The sequence below is a fragment of the Phodopus roborovskii genome, unplaced genomic scaffold (genome assembly GCF_943737965.1).
Source record: "Phodopus roborovskii unplaced genomic scaffold, PHOROB, whole genome shotgun sequence".
Taxonomy (NCBI): domain Eukaryota; kingdom Metazoa; phylum Chordata; class Mammalia; order Rodentia; family Cricetidae; genus Phodopus; species Phodopus roborovskii.
The window spans coordinates 8,654,445-8,670,866 of record NW_026126546.1 but is presented as its reverse complement, the minus strand read 5'-3'; the positions used below and the strand labels follow the sequence as shown (position 1 = coordinate 8,670,866).

The 16,422-nt window shown below is 41.2% G+C and overlaps 1 protein-coding gene across 1 annotated transcript in view; it reads right to left on the bottom strand.

Annotated features, from left to right (window-relative positions):
• Positions 1–16,422, bottom strand: part of Poln (DNA polymerase nu) — a 97,726-nt gene that overhangs the window by 43,295 nt on the left and 38,009 nt on the right. Inside the window, exons 9-11 of the mRNA XM_051200219.1 lie at positions 9,266–9,323; positions 8,306–8,383; positions 7,315–7,429 (exon numbers count right to left, since the gene is read on the bottom strand). Coding sequence (XP_051056176.1) covers positions 7,315–7,429; positions 8,306–8,383; positions 9,266–9,323 — 251 coding nt within the window. The remainder of the gene's footprint in view (positions 1–7,314; positions 7,430–8,305; positions 8,384–9,265; positions 9,324–16,422) is intronic.

The following is a 16,422-nucleotide window of genomic DNA, read 5'->3' as shown; positions in this document are numbered from 1 at the left end:
GGTCACATGGCACATGTCTTGTATCCATTTATTCAAATTATTATATACTGCACATTTTACAGACAATAACAGTGGGTACTGAAGCAACATCTACTTCCTATGCTACTCCTGTCAGGCCACATTTTGATCTGTGGTTAGGTTGGGTCTGAACTTCATTGCAATCATAGTTTGAATCAGATCACTACTGGTTTGAATTGCTATGTGAGAGGGCCCAGGCATTGTCTTTCTATAGGGTCTATAGAATGAAAACTACACAAATAAAGGATTTCTTAGAGCTTCCCAGCTCAGCTGTCAGCTTTTTGGATTACAGGAGATCTAGCTCCCTGTGATAAACTAACTGCAAATTTCTGGGTTTCTAAAAAGTCACTTTGCCCTCTAATCCTAGCCTGGCTTTCTGTATCTTGATTTAAATAGGCCGGAACACTAGAGATGGGTAGAGGTATTCTCAGTTTTTCTGCCCTGCCCTAGCCCTTGGAAGTTGAGGTTCAGAATGCTTTCTGTAGATTTCCCATAGTTCTCAGTCTGCTCTAATTCCAGACACTCACAAAGACTCATGGGGAGACCAACTGAAGGATGTACTCTGTAAGGGGCTCTTTTGAGTTTTAGCGTGCCACGCTAGGCCACAAATTAATTAAAAGTTTAGGTGGGGGGCTGGAGAGATGGCTCAGAGGTTAAGAGCATTGATTGCTCTTCCAGAGGTCCTGAGTTCAATTCCCAGCAATCACATGATGGCTCACAACCATTCATAATGAGATCTGGTGCCCTCTTCTAGCCTGCAGGGATACATGTAAACAGAACACTGTATACATAATAAATAAACAAATCTAAAAAAATTATTTACTCTTAAAAAAAGTTTAGGTGGTCTTCCTTCCTCTTCTAGGGCTCATTTCTTTAAAAGGTTCATTACTTTTTGATGTACCATTTGATTATAGGTGGTACATATCTTTAAAAGAAAGACCTCTCTCTCTTTTTCTCTCTCTCTTGTTTTTTTCAAGACAAGTTTTTTTTTTTTCCCCCTGTGGAACCTTGACTGTCCTGGAGTTTGCTCTGTAGACCAGGCTGGCATCAAACTCACAGAGCTCCATCTGCCTCTGCCTCCCAAGTGCTGGTATTAAAGGTGTGCATCACTATTGCCCGGCTCTAAGACGTATTTCTTATAGGCAGCAGATAAATGAATTTTGTTTCATGATCCATTCAGTCAGTGTCTTTTGATTGGAGAATTGAGGCCACTGATATTTAAAATTATTGAAATTTATTAGCTGTCTATTGATTTGTGATATTGTGTTCTCAGTGGTGGCACATAGTATTTTAATAATTATGGTTTTGTATTTCTTTCTACATTCTCTCTTCTTTGTGCATACTTCTCTTCATCTCCAAATACTACTGCTTCTACTTTCCTTAGGTTTGGGTTGTTGGATACAATTTTTAAGGTTGTTTTTGTCATGGGGAATTTTTCTTTCGCCTTCAATCATAGAAGATAGTTTGATGGATATATTATTTTAGGTTGGCTGTCATAGTCTCTTAGGACTTGGAGTTCATTGCTCCAGGCTCTTCTGGCTTTTAAAGTTTCCATTGAGAAATAAACTGTTGTTCTGATGGGTTTTTCTTTATATGTGACTTACCTTTTTTCTTGTAAGTTTTTAATACATTTTATTATATATACTTAAGTGTTTTAATGATAATATCCTGTGGGGATTTTCTTTTCTTGTCTTGTCTATTTGGTGTTCTGTGTACTCTTTTTTTTTTTTAATGGGTGTGTCTTTCCTTAGTTTAGGGAAGTTTTCTGTGATTTTGTTGAAAATCTGGTCTATGCCATTGACTTGGGATTCTTTTCCCTCATCTATGACTATAATTTGAAGGTTTGGTTTTTTTGGTCTCACATTTCCTGTTTGTTTTTAAATTTTTTTTCATGTTCCTTGATTATTTGTTCTAGGTTCTCTATTTTATCTTCAAGACCTGATATTCTGTCTTACGCTTGACTCATTCTACTTGTAAGCCTTTTCTTTGAGGTTTCTAGTTGGGGTACTAGATTTCCAATTCCATCTCTACATTTCATCTTCAGTCCTCAGGGTTTCTACCTCCTTATTGAATGATGTTCTCACATCCTGGGTTGTCTTCACCATTTCCATCAGCGTTATGTTCATGTTTTCTTGGTCATCCATCAGATATTTGTTCTCATTAATTTTTTTTCTTCTTGATTTCATTGAGCTATTTCCTTGTGCATTCTTTAAACTTGAATATTTTGAGGAGAGTTATGATTGTCTCTTCAACTTTTGTATACTGGAATTCATCTAGGTAATTCTCATTAACAAGCTTTTCTATATACTAGTAGGTACTGGAGAGAAGATTCTGGCTTCCTCTTCATATTGCTGGTATTTCTTTAATGAGACCTGGGCACATGGACTTCCTTTGTTAGTTTTGAGTTTGTTATGGATATATCAGGGTGGGGGAAAGAATGTGGGGGGGTTGGTTTGGGTCTAAAGGTTTGAAGTGTCTTGGGTGGAATGCAGTCAGGTGAGCGGAGGGAACTGGACTGGTCTACAGGATGTGCTTCCTGTTCCAAGCTGTTGAGTATGGGAATAGATAGATCTGAGTGGGAAAGGATGGATATGACATGGGAAAATCCTGTGATTTGGGGGATAGGTAGGGGGGATACTGGCCCTAGCCCAGAGCTCCTCTGCAATGAAGGCAGGGAAGCCTAAACTAGGCTGATACACCTGTTGTAGGACCCAGCCTAAATCTGGTAGACTGTGGAAAAGGCATGGATAAGAAAGAGTGGTACTCACCAGATTAGACTCTGAGGAGGAAACGAGAAGTCTGGGTATGGAGTGGGATGGTGGAGGCAGTGCAAAGGGTGTTGGGGGCCCATGCAGGTCCTGGTGGAAGCCTTGAAGTTAACTAACTGTGGTGCAGGAAGAAGTGGTGGGACTAGGCAGGAGCACAGGATGTGGGACCTAGGTTAAATATTGCAGATTGCAGAAAAGCAAGTATTTGGTGGCGGTGGGTACTCACTAGGCTAGGCCCTAGAAGAGGAAATGGGACATCTAGGTATGGAGTAGGATGGTGGAGCTCAGCTTGCTTCTTGTACATAGACAGGGATTATGTCTCTGATAATCACAGAATATTTTAGCCAGCATTGGTGTTTTTATAGAAGAACAGCTCTCAGAAAATGTCATCAACTCCTTTCACTGAACTCCAGTCTGCTCCATATACCCAGAAAACACTAACAACTCAAGAGCTATAACTTCTCTCTGGGCACCACAAGGAAATGAGTATTTGTGGGAGAGCCATAAAAATGTACTCTTTACTTTCCTTTTTCCAGAGCTATGCCTCCCAGTCCTCCTCCCCTTTTATGAGCAGTAGGCATCAAGAGTGTACTTTTTGTTTATATTCTTAGTTCATAAGCCTTTTAAGGTTTATCTTTTACTGGATAAAGATGAGAATCATTACTATATCCAAGTTAGAAATAACACATTTCTGGACTTTCACATCTCTCTTTCATGTCCACTTGTACACTGGCCACTTGTTTCTTGAGTTGGCTTCTTTCTCACAGTATCTTGTTATTACCAAGCAATAGTTACCAAAGCATTTTCTTGACTTCTGTTGCCTAGTTTTGCCTGAGCAAAAGCCACAAGTTTATTAGTGCAATTATCTTTATTAGCTATCATAGGTGACCATTTTAGCCAATTCTACCTTCCATCTCCAATGGACAACTCCTTATTGCTGGCACCTGGCCCTAAGCTAGGACCGTGTTTTAGGATTTGTTACTGTAGCATTTAAAGGATATACCAGATAGGCAGGACATCTTACACCCTTCCTGTCTCATGGCAATAGTTTGTTACACCTTCTTTTTCATTGTAACTACATTACACCACTGGCTGGGGCCTCACAAATGATCTCCATGATTTCTTCTATACCTTATCTTTATATGTAACTATTCAGCCTCCAAAGATTTCCTAGGAAATTGTTAGTACTTTGAAAAATGTTATTACATACTTTTGATTACTTGCTTTTTTTGCTTGTTGCTTTTGGAACAACAGAACATTTATAGGGTGCAGGCGTTTTTAAGTGTATTTGATCTGCTTTTTTTACCATGTGCTATTCTGGTCCTCTGTTTAGAACATAAAAATCATTTCCACAGCAACTAATTATAGTATAAGTCACAAATGCCAGATTACTAGTGCTGTGGAGGTTGGAAGCAACCATCATGCAAATACTCAGAGCCTCTTATTTTGAAAGTTCTTCACTGAACTATTACAAGATAATTAAATGCAGAAAAGACATTTAATACCCAATGCAGACATGAACTTTTCACATCATCTTTATGTGTGATAAGCTTGACACAAATCTATAGAGGATGATTTTCTGCCTCATATTAAACCTTTGCCAAAAATCAGTTGAGCATATCTGTGAGGGACTATTCTGGTGCCTCATTCCTGTTCCGTTAATCTGTGTCTCCAGCCCTCTTCAACATCTCCATTCCTTGATCACCGTATACTAAATCTTACCAGGCAGAGTAACTGTTTTAGCTGGTCAAGTGTTTCCCCCCATGCTTTCAATATATATTTTAGATAAGCTCCTCTATGTGTATAAACACACTACTTGGGTTTTAAAAGAATTGCACTATCTACTTATCTCTCTATATCTATCTATCTATCTATCTATCTATCTATCTATCTATCTATCTGTATCTATCGCCATATAAACACATGGATTCATTTAAGAGGACTGATATGTGTATACTGAGTTGCCCATACTACAAACACAGTATGTCTCCTGACTTACTAGATTGTTGATTCTTTTCCTTAGCATTTTCTAATTTTAGGCATAAAAAGTTTTCTGACTGAATGGGTAAGAACAGATACCCCCTGACTTATGAGTGGGTTTACCCTGGCAAGCCCATTTAAAACTGAAAAATACTCTGAGATGAAAATGATTTTAGTGCAGATAAACAGCTGTACACTCGAGCTTAGCAGCACTGCACACAGCAGAGCACTGCTTTCACTGAAGGCGCGGCCCGAGGACATTGGGTTTTGTTTTTGTTTTTTTCATCTGCAAATGAACTTTAATTTTCTTTATTTAAAACTTTTTCATTTTATATACCAATCCCAGTTCCCCTCCCCTTCCCCTTCTCCTGTCCCCCCCATCCACTCCTCAGAGGGGGTAAGTCCTCCCCTTGGGGAGTCAACAAAGTCTGGCATACTAAGTTGAGGCAGGACTAAGCCCCTCCCCTTTGTATAGAGGCTGAGCAGGCATCTCATCATAGAGAATGGGCTCCAAAAAGCCAGTTCATGCCCTTGGATAGGTCCTGGGGCTACTGCAGGCTCTCCCTCCCCAACATATCAGTCATGACCAAGACAACTCCTATAAAAGAAAGCATGGAATTGGAGTCTTGCTTACAGTTTCAGAGTTTTAGTCCATTGTCATCATGGCAGGGAACATGGCAAACATGGTGCTGGAGAGGCAGATGAGAGCTACAATCTGATCCACAGGCAGAGAAAGAGGGGAGAAAGGGAGGGGAGAGAGAGGGGGGACAGGGCAGAGGGGAGACAGAGAGAGAAGAAGAGAGACGAGAGAGGAGAAAGAGACAGACAGAGACAAAGACAGAGACTAGGCCTAGTATGAGCTTTTGAAACCCCAAAGCCCACTTCCAGTGACACACTTCCTCCAACAAGGCCACACCTCCTAATCCTTCTAAGTTACTAAGCATTCAAATACATGAGAATATAGGGGCCATTCATACTCAAAGCACCACACTGCTATTTCTTGTATATGCCTATTTCCCTGCTGCCCCCATCAAACACAATTTCCAGTTACTTACTCTAAAGTTCAGCTTAGCATATAGTAATACTATATCCTCACCCCCCAGCCTTAGCTCTCTTGCATAAAATGTTTCCTGACTTAGTACTCAAATAAGAGTCTGTAGTCCTGGTATTTTGGTGAATTTACAGGGTAACCTAGACTCTGAACTCTCCACTTTCCTTGTACTTACTGAGTAGATGTTCTGCAAGACCCAGAGCTTAGTAGCAGCTGGGAACAGAGCTGGTGCTGGATTGTATTTGTGCATTGGGTAGGGAGCAACTGAGCTGGGAAAATCAGGTTGGTCAAAGAGGGCTCTGAATTCATGAGTGCAGGGCACGTTTTTTGAGGAAGGGCCTTCCTGAGTATAAAGTAAAGAGGCTTGAGTGAAGTGGAAACCAGTGTGCCGAGGACTAGCCAGGGAAGACCAGTAAGTAAGTGGGCCATGACAGCTGGTGTGTAACCTGGAGGTGTACAGTCCTGACCCCATGATGGTCACATGCCTCAGGGAAGACTGACAACAACAGAAATGAGAACTTGAGATGCTGGTGCAGGACCTTGTATGGAGGCAAGGGGCACACTCTCTCTGCAAGGCTCCTGACAGAAGTAGTTGACAAGTGACATGAAGGTGAAGGAAAAGGAGGAAGACAGGGAACAGTTTGATGGAAGAGGCTTAAGGTGAGAAGCTGGCACCTGTGGTTGCAGAGAGGGGACAGTCACCGCTGATGCAGGGATCTCCCACCAGCAGCTACCCTGTTCCTTCTCTTCCTTATAGCAGAATCCTGACTCTGTGCTAGCAGTGACATCTGTTTAAGTCAGTCCCCTCATGATCCAAGCCAGTTATGGTCTCTAGTTTTTCCTCATTGAAGCAGAGACAGTTGGTGTTCCTTTAACTGGGCAGCACTATTCTGCTTGGAAAGTGAGGTAGAGCAGATTGCAATGGGTTCCATGGAATACCCTGTTACTCCAGATCAGAGAGGTGTGTGAGATCAGAACCCTGCATCTGCTCATTCCACCTGCCTAAGAGATTGGTCTTCCACTCGATGGAAAAAAGTTAGTGCCCAAGAATGGTGGTTCAGAAAAATAGGTAGAGAGGCACACCTCAACACAACCTGAAGTCACTGGCTAAGGCATTCCCACAGAGTGAGCCACAGGGTTTGGGGCTGCTACCTGAGGTTCACATATTCTGCCCTCTGAATGGCAGGGCAGGCACAGCGAGGACAATGACCTTCTAGGAGTCCCGCAGATCACACATTCAGCTCCTTCTCCTGTGACTCACACTATTTTTTTCATTTCTTTACACTTGTTTTCAGTGGGACGAGTCATCAGTGCTTTCATAATTAGGAAGATTTTGGCATCCTAGTCATCTACTCTTCTTTTCAAAATGATTAACTACTAGAGAAAAATTTAACTTCTTTCTCATGAAAATAGTTTTGGAATAACTTCAGACTTTTAAAATCATGTCAGCATTCCTGCAGACCTGATAATACCATTTTTTTTTTTTTGTTATCTTACCACTGTGAAGTCAGGGTAGAAAAGACATCATCTTTTTCAGATTCCTGGAATAACTTCAAAAGCTCTGGATCCCCAGATAAATGTGCAAGAATGCGCAATTCAATCTGTGAAAAGTCTGTGAGACAGAGTTCTCCATCAATTTTGAATTCACCCATGGTGCCCCCCCATCATTGGCTCACCCCAAGCTACTCTCAGACTGCCTTCCCACTGGGCTCAAGGTCAACACATTTCTTCCCATCTGCCAGACTTCCTTAGCCTTTGGACTATTGGCTCTCTTTATGCCAGCAATTCTACAGACCTGTTCTCCCTCCTGCAAGGTCAGGAAAGCCTCCAGGATGGGCAGTGTTCATTCACCACATTCATCACAATTTTATGAAGGGCCTCCTGTATGCCAGGACCCCATTAGGATGTGTTAATAAACAATATTATAGACACAGAACTCTTCCTCCATGGAACTTACATTTTCGGAGACATTCTGAGTAAATCAGCTGGTATGTCAAGGAAGAGAAATGGAAAAATTGGATCAAGGTATGCTTTGGAAGTGAGCAGTACATATGAGAGAAGCTGGTGTCATGGTAGGGTGGTCAGCTCCCCTGCTTCTTTCTAGTCCTCAAGAAAATTATAATGAACAAAGACAGAAGAGGGAAAAAGGAAGGGCTATAGGGGCTTGAAGTATAGGGACACAGTGGTTAGCAGGGCTACTTGAGTCAGAAAGGGGAGGGGGAGGGGAAGGACAGAGGAGGAGGAAGCAGATTGAATGAGTTATGTCAGCAAAATGAGGGGACCCTGAGAGCCAAAGACCAGTTACTATTTAATGTATAGAAGAAATCTTTGCTTCATATAAGTGTTTGCCTTAGGGTTTATTTGCAAGAATGAGTTCTATATGATATATGCATCTTTGCATTACTTAGTTGGTAAATATCTGAACTACATGCAAATGCACAAAGGGAGGTATTGTGACAGTGGCACCCCCATCATCCTATGCCTATACCTGCCGCCAGGAAGGCGTGGCCTTCAGAGGAGACCAACAGGGTTCTTGGGGAGATGGTGACAGTCTCCTCTTCTTTACCTGGATTGTCATTTCAAAAGCATGTGGTGAGTTTTACTGCCAGTTGACCTGCAGCAATTTTTCATAGTTATTTTAATATCATACACAAATAAAAGTCTATATTTTTAATTTTGTTACTATTTCTATTAATACTATTAAAAATAAATACCACTGTAAGATAACAAAAATTTCTATTATTAAAAATTTCTGTTCTGTCTAGAATTATGGTAAAGGAAAAAGTCAGACATTGACACTCAAAACCACTTTAGTAAAGCCCTGGGGATGGAGCCTCACGACTGCAAGACCTATGCATAGGCCACATAGCTATGTGGTCCCACTGAGCCCAGGCACCGGTGCTGTGGTTCTTTCGTCCTTGCTCAGGGTGACTGTGTGTATTTAGAAAGGCGTTGGCTTTGGTGGTATTATCGTGCCTCCTTGGTTAATGCCCATAACAAAGCAGCAGCACTAACATGGTCACGGTTATCAGCACCCTTTACCAAATTAGAATTTCTCCTTTTTAAGAAACATGACCATCAGCATTACAGTGGGATAGCTCAAAAGCAAAAAGATTTTTCACATGCCTTTATAAACATCTCCAGAAAACTTTAGATTTATGAAAAGCCGGTGCTTTTGTTTGTTCTTTATTGGGAAGTTGGTAGGGAAGGATGGTGGGAAGGGAGATAGTTCCCTCATATAATTACCGTCTATTTTAATGCATAAAACTGCTAAATGGGAGGTACTATATCACTTCAGCTGCTTTTTATTTTTTCAATGTAGTCATGCAAACACAGAGGATCACTTCAGGAAAGTATAGTAGTTATATTGTAAGAAAGTAATTATAAACACTTCTGGGTCTTAAGAAATGCTCCCAAGATTTTAGTAAGACAGGAAATAATGTGTTACCTTTAAAATTCCGAGGCTTAGAAATCTGAATTGGGTGCTTGGAAATACCTTGGATATTCTGTTAATAAGATAATAGCTTTAATTGAAATACCTACTCTTAATCTGTACCATTCAAGAGTATTTCAAAGACACAGTATTTTGTTAAATATATAATGCCAATATGCAATGCCTAAGCACATTAACATATAACACAACTGCCTAATGTGAAACTTTTAATGGAGACACCACTAATCAGTCAGCAAGTGTGAGAACAGCCTTGATTCTGGCCTATGTGAGCCTGTGATACATACAGTGACTTGACAGTTGCCCAGGTTATGAACTTTCTTGGAAATCTGTATATTATACTTTAATTTAAAAGCACTCTTCAAGCTGGAATGTAGCACTTAATTATCATATACAAAGCTTGAGGATTTATCTTTAGTACTGTCTAAAAGCACAAAAACAGTATCCCCACTATACTTCAATTGAAAGTTCTGGTCTCAGCTTTGTTGTAGCCCCCTCCCCTGCTCCTGGTATTTGGTAGCTGCCTCAGCCTTAGTGTATGACTAACAGTGGTGGTATCACTTACAAACCTTTAAGGGATTTTCTTGAGTGCCTTTGCTTTCCACCTTTACCAGGGTAATGATAGTAGATGATGGTAATAGGTAACACCCATAATCTATCCTGTTTCTCCTTTCAAATCATGAGAATTTCTGTCCTTGTACCTTCCTATGTTTGTTAGTATAGGGAATAACAGGCTACTTTGTCTGGTAATGGAATTTCCTGGGTACTAGTTGGTTATGACCCACTGACTAGATATGATGAATTATACTGTGCTAGATGCTGACCATTAAAATCCATCTTTTAGGTCTCTCAGAAACACAAGAGGTATGGGGTAAGTATTTCATCTTCCTTGCATATACGAATTCACAACACTGCCCAAGACCTGCATGAGATCAAGCTAGTTAAAATTCCGGCTTGAGCTGGGTGGAGGGGGCGCACATGCCTTTGATTCCAGCACCGAGGAGACAGAGGCATGTGGATTTCTGAGTTTGAGGCCAGCTTGGTCTATGGAGCTAGTTCTAGGACAGCCAAAGAAACAGTCTCAAAAAACTAAAAACCAAAACAAACCCAAAAACAAAAACTTCCAGCTTGGTAGGGAAGAGGCTACTGAGACCTGTACAAGATAAAACCAGCTAAAATAAAAATTTTATCCCTGATAGAGGAGAGGCCACTGAAGCCTCACTTCTAACTGAAGAGCTATTTGCAGCTGAGGGCCGATGGGGAAAAGAGAGTGGTCATTGGTAGGTTACTCACACCACAGGGGATGACCACATACCCATGAACATTTGGGCAGCACTGAGTGGATTAAAAATAAAATTAAGAAGTGGCATAAAATTGGAAAGGAGATGTTGGGAGACCCTAGGAGAATTTGGGTTTGGTGAAGTGGGGTGCAGACACAATTAACATATTTTATATACATGCATAAATTTTTCAAAGAATAAACAAAAACATCACTTAATTAAGATAATATTTGATTTAAAGTAATTCAAAGAAAACCTTATGTTGGAATTTTGTTTGCAAATCACATAGACACAAAACGTAAGCTACTAAAGTAAACCCATAAAACAAACAAAAAAGCATCCTGGCATAATAGGCACTTCCAGAATAGAAAAGTCAGGAGCTTATATGAAATCAGTGACACCCTGGTTACTAAAACCAGGCAGCAGAAGAAAGATGCTAACACATTCTTAAACATAGGCACAATAATTCTTAACAAAATCTTTTTTTAATCAGTTTTTCTTCTCTCTCTCTCTTCTTTCCCCCTCCCCATCCCCCCTCCCACTCCACCCCCTCCTCACCCTCCACAGGGAGGGTGGTGCCTTCCAGGAGGGATCAACAAAATCTGTCAAGTCATTTGGAGTAAGGACTAGGCCCTCTCTCCTGCCTCTAGGTTAAGGGAGAGACCCCCTGAACATGGGTCTTCAAAAATTCTTAACAAACCAAGCCCAGTAACATAAAAACAAGATTATATTTCATTATCAAGAGAGAATTGTCTTAGAAATGTGAGGTTTATTTAAAAGGCACACACCTTTAATCCCAGCACTTGGGAGGCAGAGGCAGGCAGAATCTTTGTGAGTTCAAGGCCAGCCTGGTCTACAGAACAAATTTCTGGACAACCAGGGTCACATAGAGAAACCCTGTCTTGAAAAATAGTTCAAAACAATTCACATATAATATCCATGGAATAAAGTGTTTTAAAGCAGTAACAGTGTAACAGAGCAGAAAAGGGCAATGGCAATTCATTCAGACTAATGATGTACCGAACATACACTGAAATTCTCAACGAAATAGGAAAAGTAGATTTGTTTTCAACACAGTAAATAACATGTACAAAGCTTACTCATTCCAAGTAATTTCAGTGTCTAAAATAGGCCCGTGTTGCCCGTCTATCAGTCAGACCAGCATCAAACCAACAGCAGTTAACACACACAGCTCCTGGAAAGCTCTGCATGGTTAGGACCAACCAGCAAATAGGTGCTCAGGTTCTAAAGTTAGGTCCTACAGAACACAGCATGTTAGTTTTAACGACAGCTCTTTTATTAAAATAAAGGGAAGATATGGGTTTTCTATTAGTCCTGACAGAGTAGGAAGTTTAAGTTTATTGTGCCTAGGAAGATTTTGTTTTTACAATATATCAAATAATAGTATGATAGAAAATTCACCAAATATTTAATTTACATAGTGCATTTTTTTGTTTTTTGTTTTGTTTTTGAGGCAGAGTTTCTCTATATTGCTTTGGAACCTGTCCTGGAACTAGCTCTGTAGACAAGGCAGGACTAGAACTCACAGAGATCTGCCTGCCTCTGCCTCCTGAGTGCTGGGACTAAAGGCGTATGCCACCAATGCCCAGCTTACATAGGGCATTTTAACCATCCCAAGAAAAGTTAAAATATACACCTTGACCTTTGGTCACATGAAGATTGTCATCCTGGGAAGGAACTTCTTTTCTTTCCTGGAAGACAAGGTTTTAGCTTTTCCTTTTCCATTACTGCTGATAGGGACTAGGATGAAATGAATAGTGCCCTGGTTTTTGATATCTGCAATGGCTATTCTGTCCAATACATCTTGTTGAGCATTAATCAGAGTTAGGGATACACTTTAGCAGACGACTTTGCTAGCAATCAGTGCCTTTACAGCTGACAGGGCAGGAGCAGTCACACAGTGTCAGCTATGAGAACAAGCCAGAGAAATGCTGTGCCCTCCAATTAACACTAGAGAAATACAAAAATCACTGAACAAGAACTGCACTTCAACCAGAACTGCTTTTATGAAATGTCCCCAATAAGTCTACAGAACAGAGCTAGTAAAACTAAATAAATCAACTCCTAAAATAAAGACATGTATTCTTTTTATAAAGACCAGAAGCATCCATGCAATTGTCTATTGTGTGGAGTGGCTTTTAAAGAAAAATAACCTTTTTGTTTTAGAGCAAAGTTGTCACATGTCCCCATCCAGTTTCATCCAGAGCATCTTGAAGTTTGCCACAACAAAACTGACAGGGGATATTACCATCCTCTCAGCTCTGTGCTTTGTTCTCACTGCATTTTTTAAAAACATAATCTCTTTCACACAGGACACTTAGTCATCATGTCTCCTTAGGGCCCCCCTGGCTATCAGTTTCTCATCATGTTCCACGGTTTTGAGGAGGGCTGGTCAGGTAAGAAACTCCACCATCCAAAAGATTGGGATTTGTCTGTGATTGTCTTCAATGGTGGCAGTGGAATTGTGTTCTTAGGAAGATTGTCATAGAAGTGAGGTATCATCCTCGCCCTGTGATGTCAGGACACAGACTCCACAGGACCTTGTGTTGGCACTCATCTTCACACTGGATGAGGTAGTGTTCTAGGCCTCTCTTTATAAAATTACTCTTAAATTTTCTTCTTTTCTATACTATACACATGGAAAGTAGGTCACTAAGCAGAGCCCACGGTGAAGGTAATCACACTGTGTTAGTTATTCCTTTGTCACTATGACCAAAAGACTTGATTTAAAAACTTATAGGGGGAAAGATTTATTTTGGCTCTCAGTTTCAGAGGACTTATTACATCATGGCATATTGGTAAGGGCACGGCAGAGTCCAACAGTTTGCAGAATGGTTGGTCAGGAAGCTGAGAAAGGGGGACACAAACATTTGGCTATTTTTTGTTTGTTTTTCTACCGTTTCCCCTTTTATTCTGCCTAGGCCTCCAGTTTATGACATGGTGTTACCTATACTTAGGGTAGGTCCCCACAGTTAATCTCTTGATTTTTCTGGGAGTAGGACTTGTGGAGAAAGACATGTCCTTACCACATCGTATCAACTCTCTGCCAACATGATCCATCACTGCTAAAAAAACTTAGGCATTTTCTACTTAGGCAGGGTCTCAATAAGTAGCCAACTCTCCATCTTTCTGCCTTTGCCTCCCAGATGCTAGGATTACAGGTACCTGTTAGCACAAATCATTCATTAATTTTTTTCTTTTAATGTTCAAGATTTCTTATTTCATTCTATGTGTATGAGTGTTTTGCCTGTCTATATATGCCATAGGAGGTCCAAAGAGATTGGCAGATTCCCAAGTTACACACAATTATGCATAATTGTGACCCACCATGTGGGTGCTGGGAACTGAGCCTGAAGAGGTCCAGTCCCTCATTCATGCCTTTTTATGGCTTTATAGACTATTACTTTTTATTACTGAAAAATATTTCTCTGTATGGTTACAGCATACTTTATTAATCCACTGAAGGAAATTTTGGTTGCTTTCATGTTTTAGCAATAATTAATAAATTGGCCATAATATGTATTTATGCACAGGATTGTATATAGACATAAATTTTCAAGTAAATTTAATAAACTTTGGAGTTTGATGGCCTGATGATAGGGTATTTATTTTATATGCAACTGCTCTCCTTCTCTGTTCTTCCCCCAGTGTAGGGGCCCATGAATTCAAAACTGCCCTTAGTAAGTCCTAATACCTAAAGGTCAAAGATGTAGCTACAGTGGAATATTTGATCTTGACCTTGGGTGTCTTAATCTGAATAAAAACAGACCTGGTCTGAGGTGTGGTTATTCCTGACACTTAAGGCCAGGTAATGGCAAGCTGAATCTAAGGTATGGTTCCTGAAGTTTTGGAGAAATGAGGAAGAAAAGTCTGTTTGTTCTATGTATATATGATACCACATCCCCCTTTTTGGTAAAGGTGTTTAAGACTGGTGAAAAACAGGCCGGGCAGTGGTGGTACACACCTTTAATCCCAGCACTCAGGAGGCAGAGGCAGGTGGATCTCTGTGAGTTTGAGGCCAGCCTGGTTTACAGAGTGAGTTCCAAGACAGGCTCCAAAGCAATACAAAGAAACCCTGTCTCAAAAAACAAAAACAAAACAAAATAATGGTGAAAAATACATTTGAGGCGTTCAGCATTAACTGAATCTGCCCTCCTGACATCTATTCTGTGTCTCCCTCTTTTCCTTAAACTCCTTTAGCTAGCCTTTCTTTAGTCCACCCCATCCCCAGGGGCTGCCCACTGGCTCCAACTGCAGCCACCAAAGACAGCTTCCCACACCCCTACTCGACCTTCCTAATTCCTCATGTTCTCCTCCCCCCTCCCCTTCTCCCCTCTTTTTTCTCCTCCCTCCCCCTCCCCCCAGGCTCCCAATTTACTCAGGAGATCCTGTCCCTTTCCCCTTCTTGGGGAGTCCATGTACGTCTCTATTAGGTTCCTCCCTGTTTCCCAGCTTCTCTGGGGTTGTGGATTGTAGACTGGTTATCCTTTGTTCTATGTCTAATATCTACCTGGGGGAAAACAGAGAAGGAGAGCAAGGAAAGAGATACCTTAATAGAGGGAGCCATTATAGGCTTAACAAGAAATCTGGCACTAGGGAAATCTTCAGGGATCCGCCAAGGGTGACCCCATTAAGAATCTAAGAATAGTGGAGAATGATGAAATTGATGACTACCTTAAATGCCATCCTAGATCCTTCATCCAGTAGCTGATGGAAGCAGAAGCAGACACCCACAGCTAAGCACTGAGCCAAACTCCTAGAATGCAGTTGTAGAGAGGGAGGAGTGATGAGCAAAGGAGTCAAGACCATGCTGGGGAAACCCACAGAAAATGCTGACCTGAACAAGGAGGAGCTCACAGACCCCAGTCTGACAGCTGGGGAACCAGCATAAGACGGAATCAGGCCCCCTGAACGTGGGTATCAGTTTGGAGGCCTGCATTTAACCTGGTGACACTACAGTGTTCTGTAACTCAGCTGTGTTTTCCTTTTGGAGTTAGCCTTAGACCACACTAATCACAGCTCCCTTCCAGGGTGCAGACAGAATGGGAAGATGTAGGGGCCTTCATTTCTACACTAGAAGCATACAGGACCCAGGAACTTACTGATCTCATGGAGACTGCACAGAAGAACAACTATAGTCCTCACTTGCAAAACACACTATGTGTTAATTTGATGCTGCTGGAAAGATTGCTCCTCTAAACTTAGGGGTTGGGACTGGGACAGAGTTCCAAATTCATAGACAGCAGGTTCTATATGTTCTCCTCTGTCTGTTCCCCTCACACTGCATTCTTTTCCACACTGATTCTAACACACATGAGTCTCTTTCCCTATGCAACCAGCTCAACTTTAAACTCTATTGTCCCTTCCCTCTCAGCACCTCTCCCAAGTCCAAAAGAGCTGCTATGATCTCTTCCCAAAAGTGGGTGCTGCAGATCCCAGTGTGTCCTTATTATGTTAAACTGACAGACGCCAGGCCGATTCTGGGTGCTGCAGATGAACTTCTGAAATTCAACTTAAAAATACAGAGCAAAACACTTTTAGGTCTCTGGTGCCTGATGTTCTTTCTGCTGTGCTCTCTCTCAGGTTCCAACTGAGAGCCAGAACTGAGCAGGTCTCATTGATTCTCAATGGTATCTGCTCTCTCTATACAGAGTTAGAGGCCTCAGCCCCAAAGGCTGGCAGCTTCTCAATAGCAAGAGGACAGGAACAAATACATATCAGATGGTATTTCAAAACCATCTTTGTGCTATCAAGTACTTTGTTCAGTTAAAGTTGCTTCTGTTTCCAGGAAAGTGGCGTAAACATATTTTCCCTGTTCCTGTCATTAGGTACAACAAAATCCCTGAGCACCAT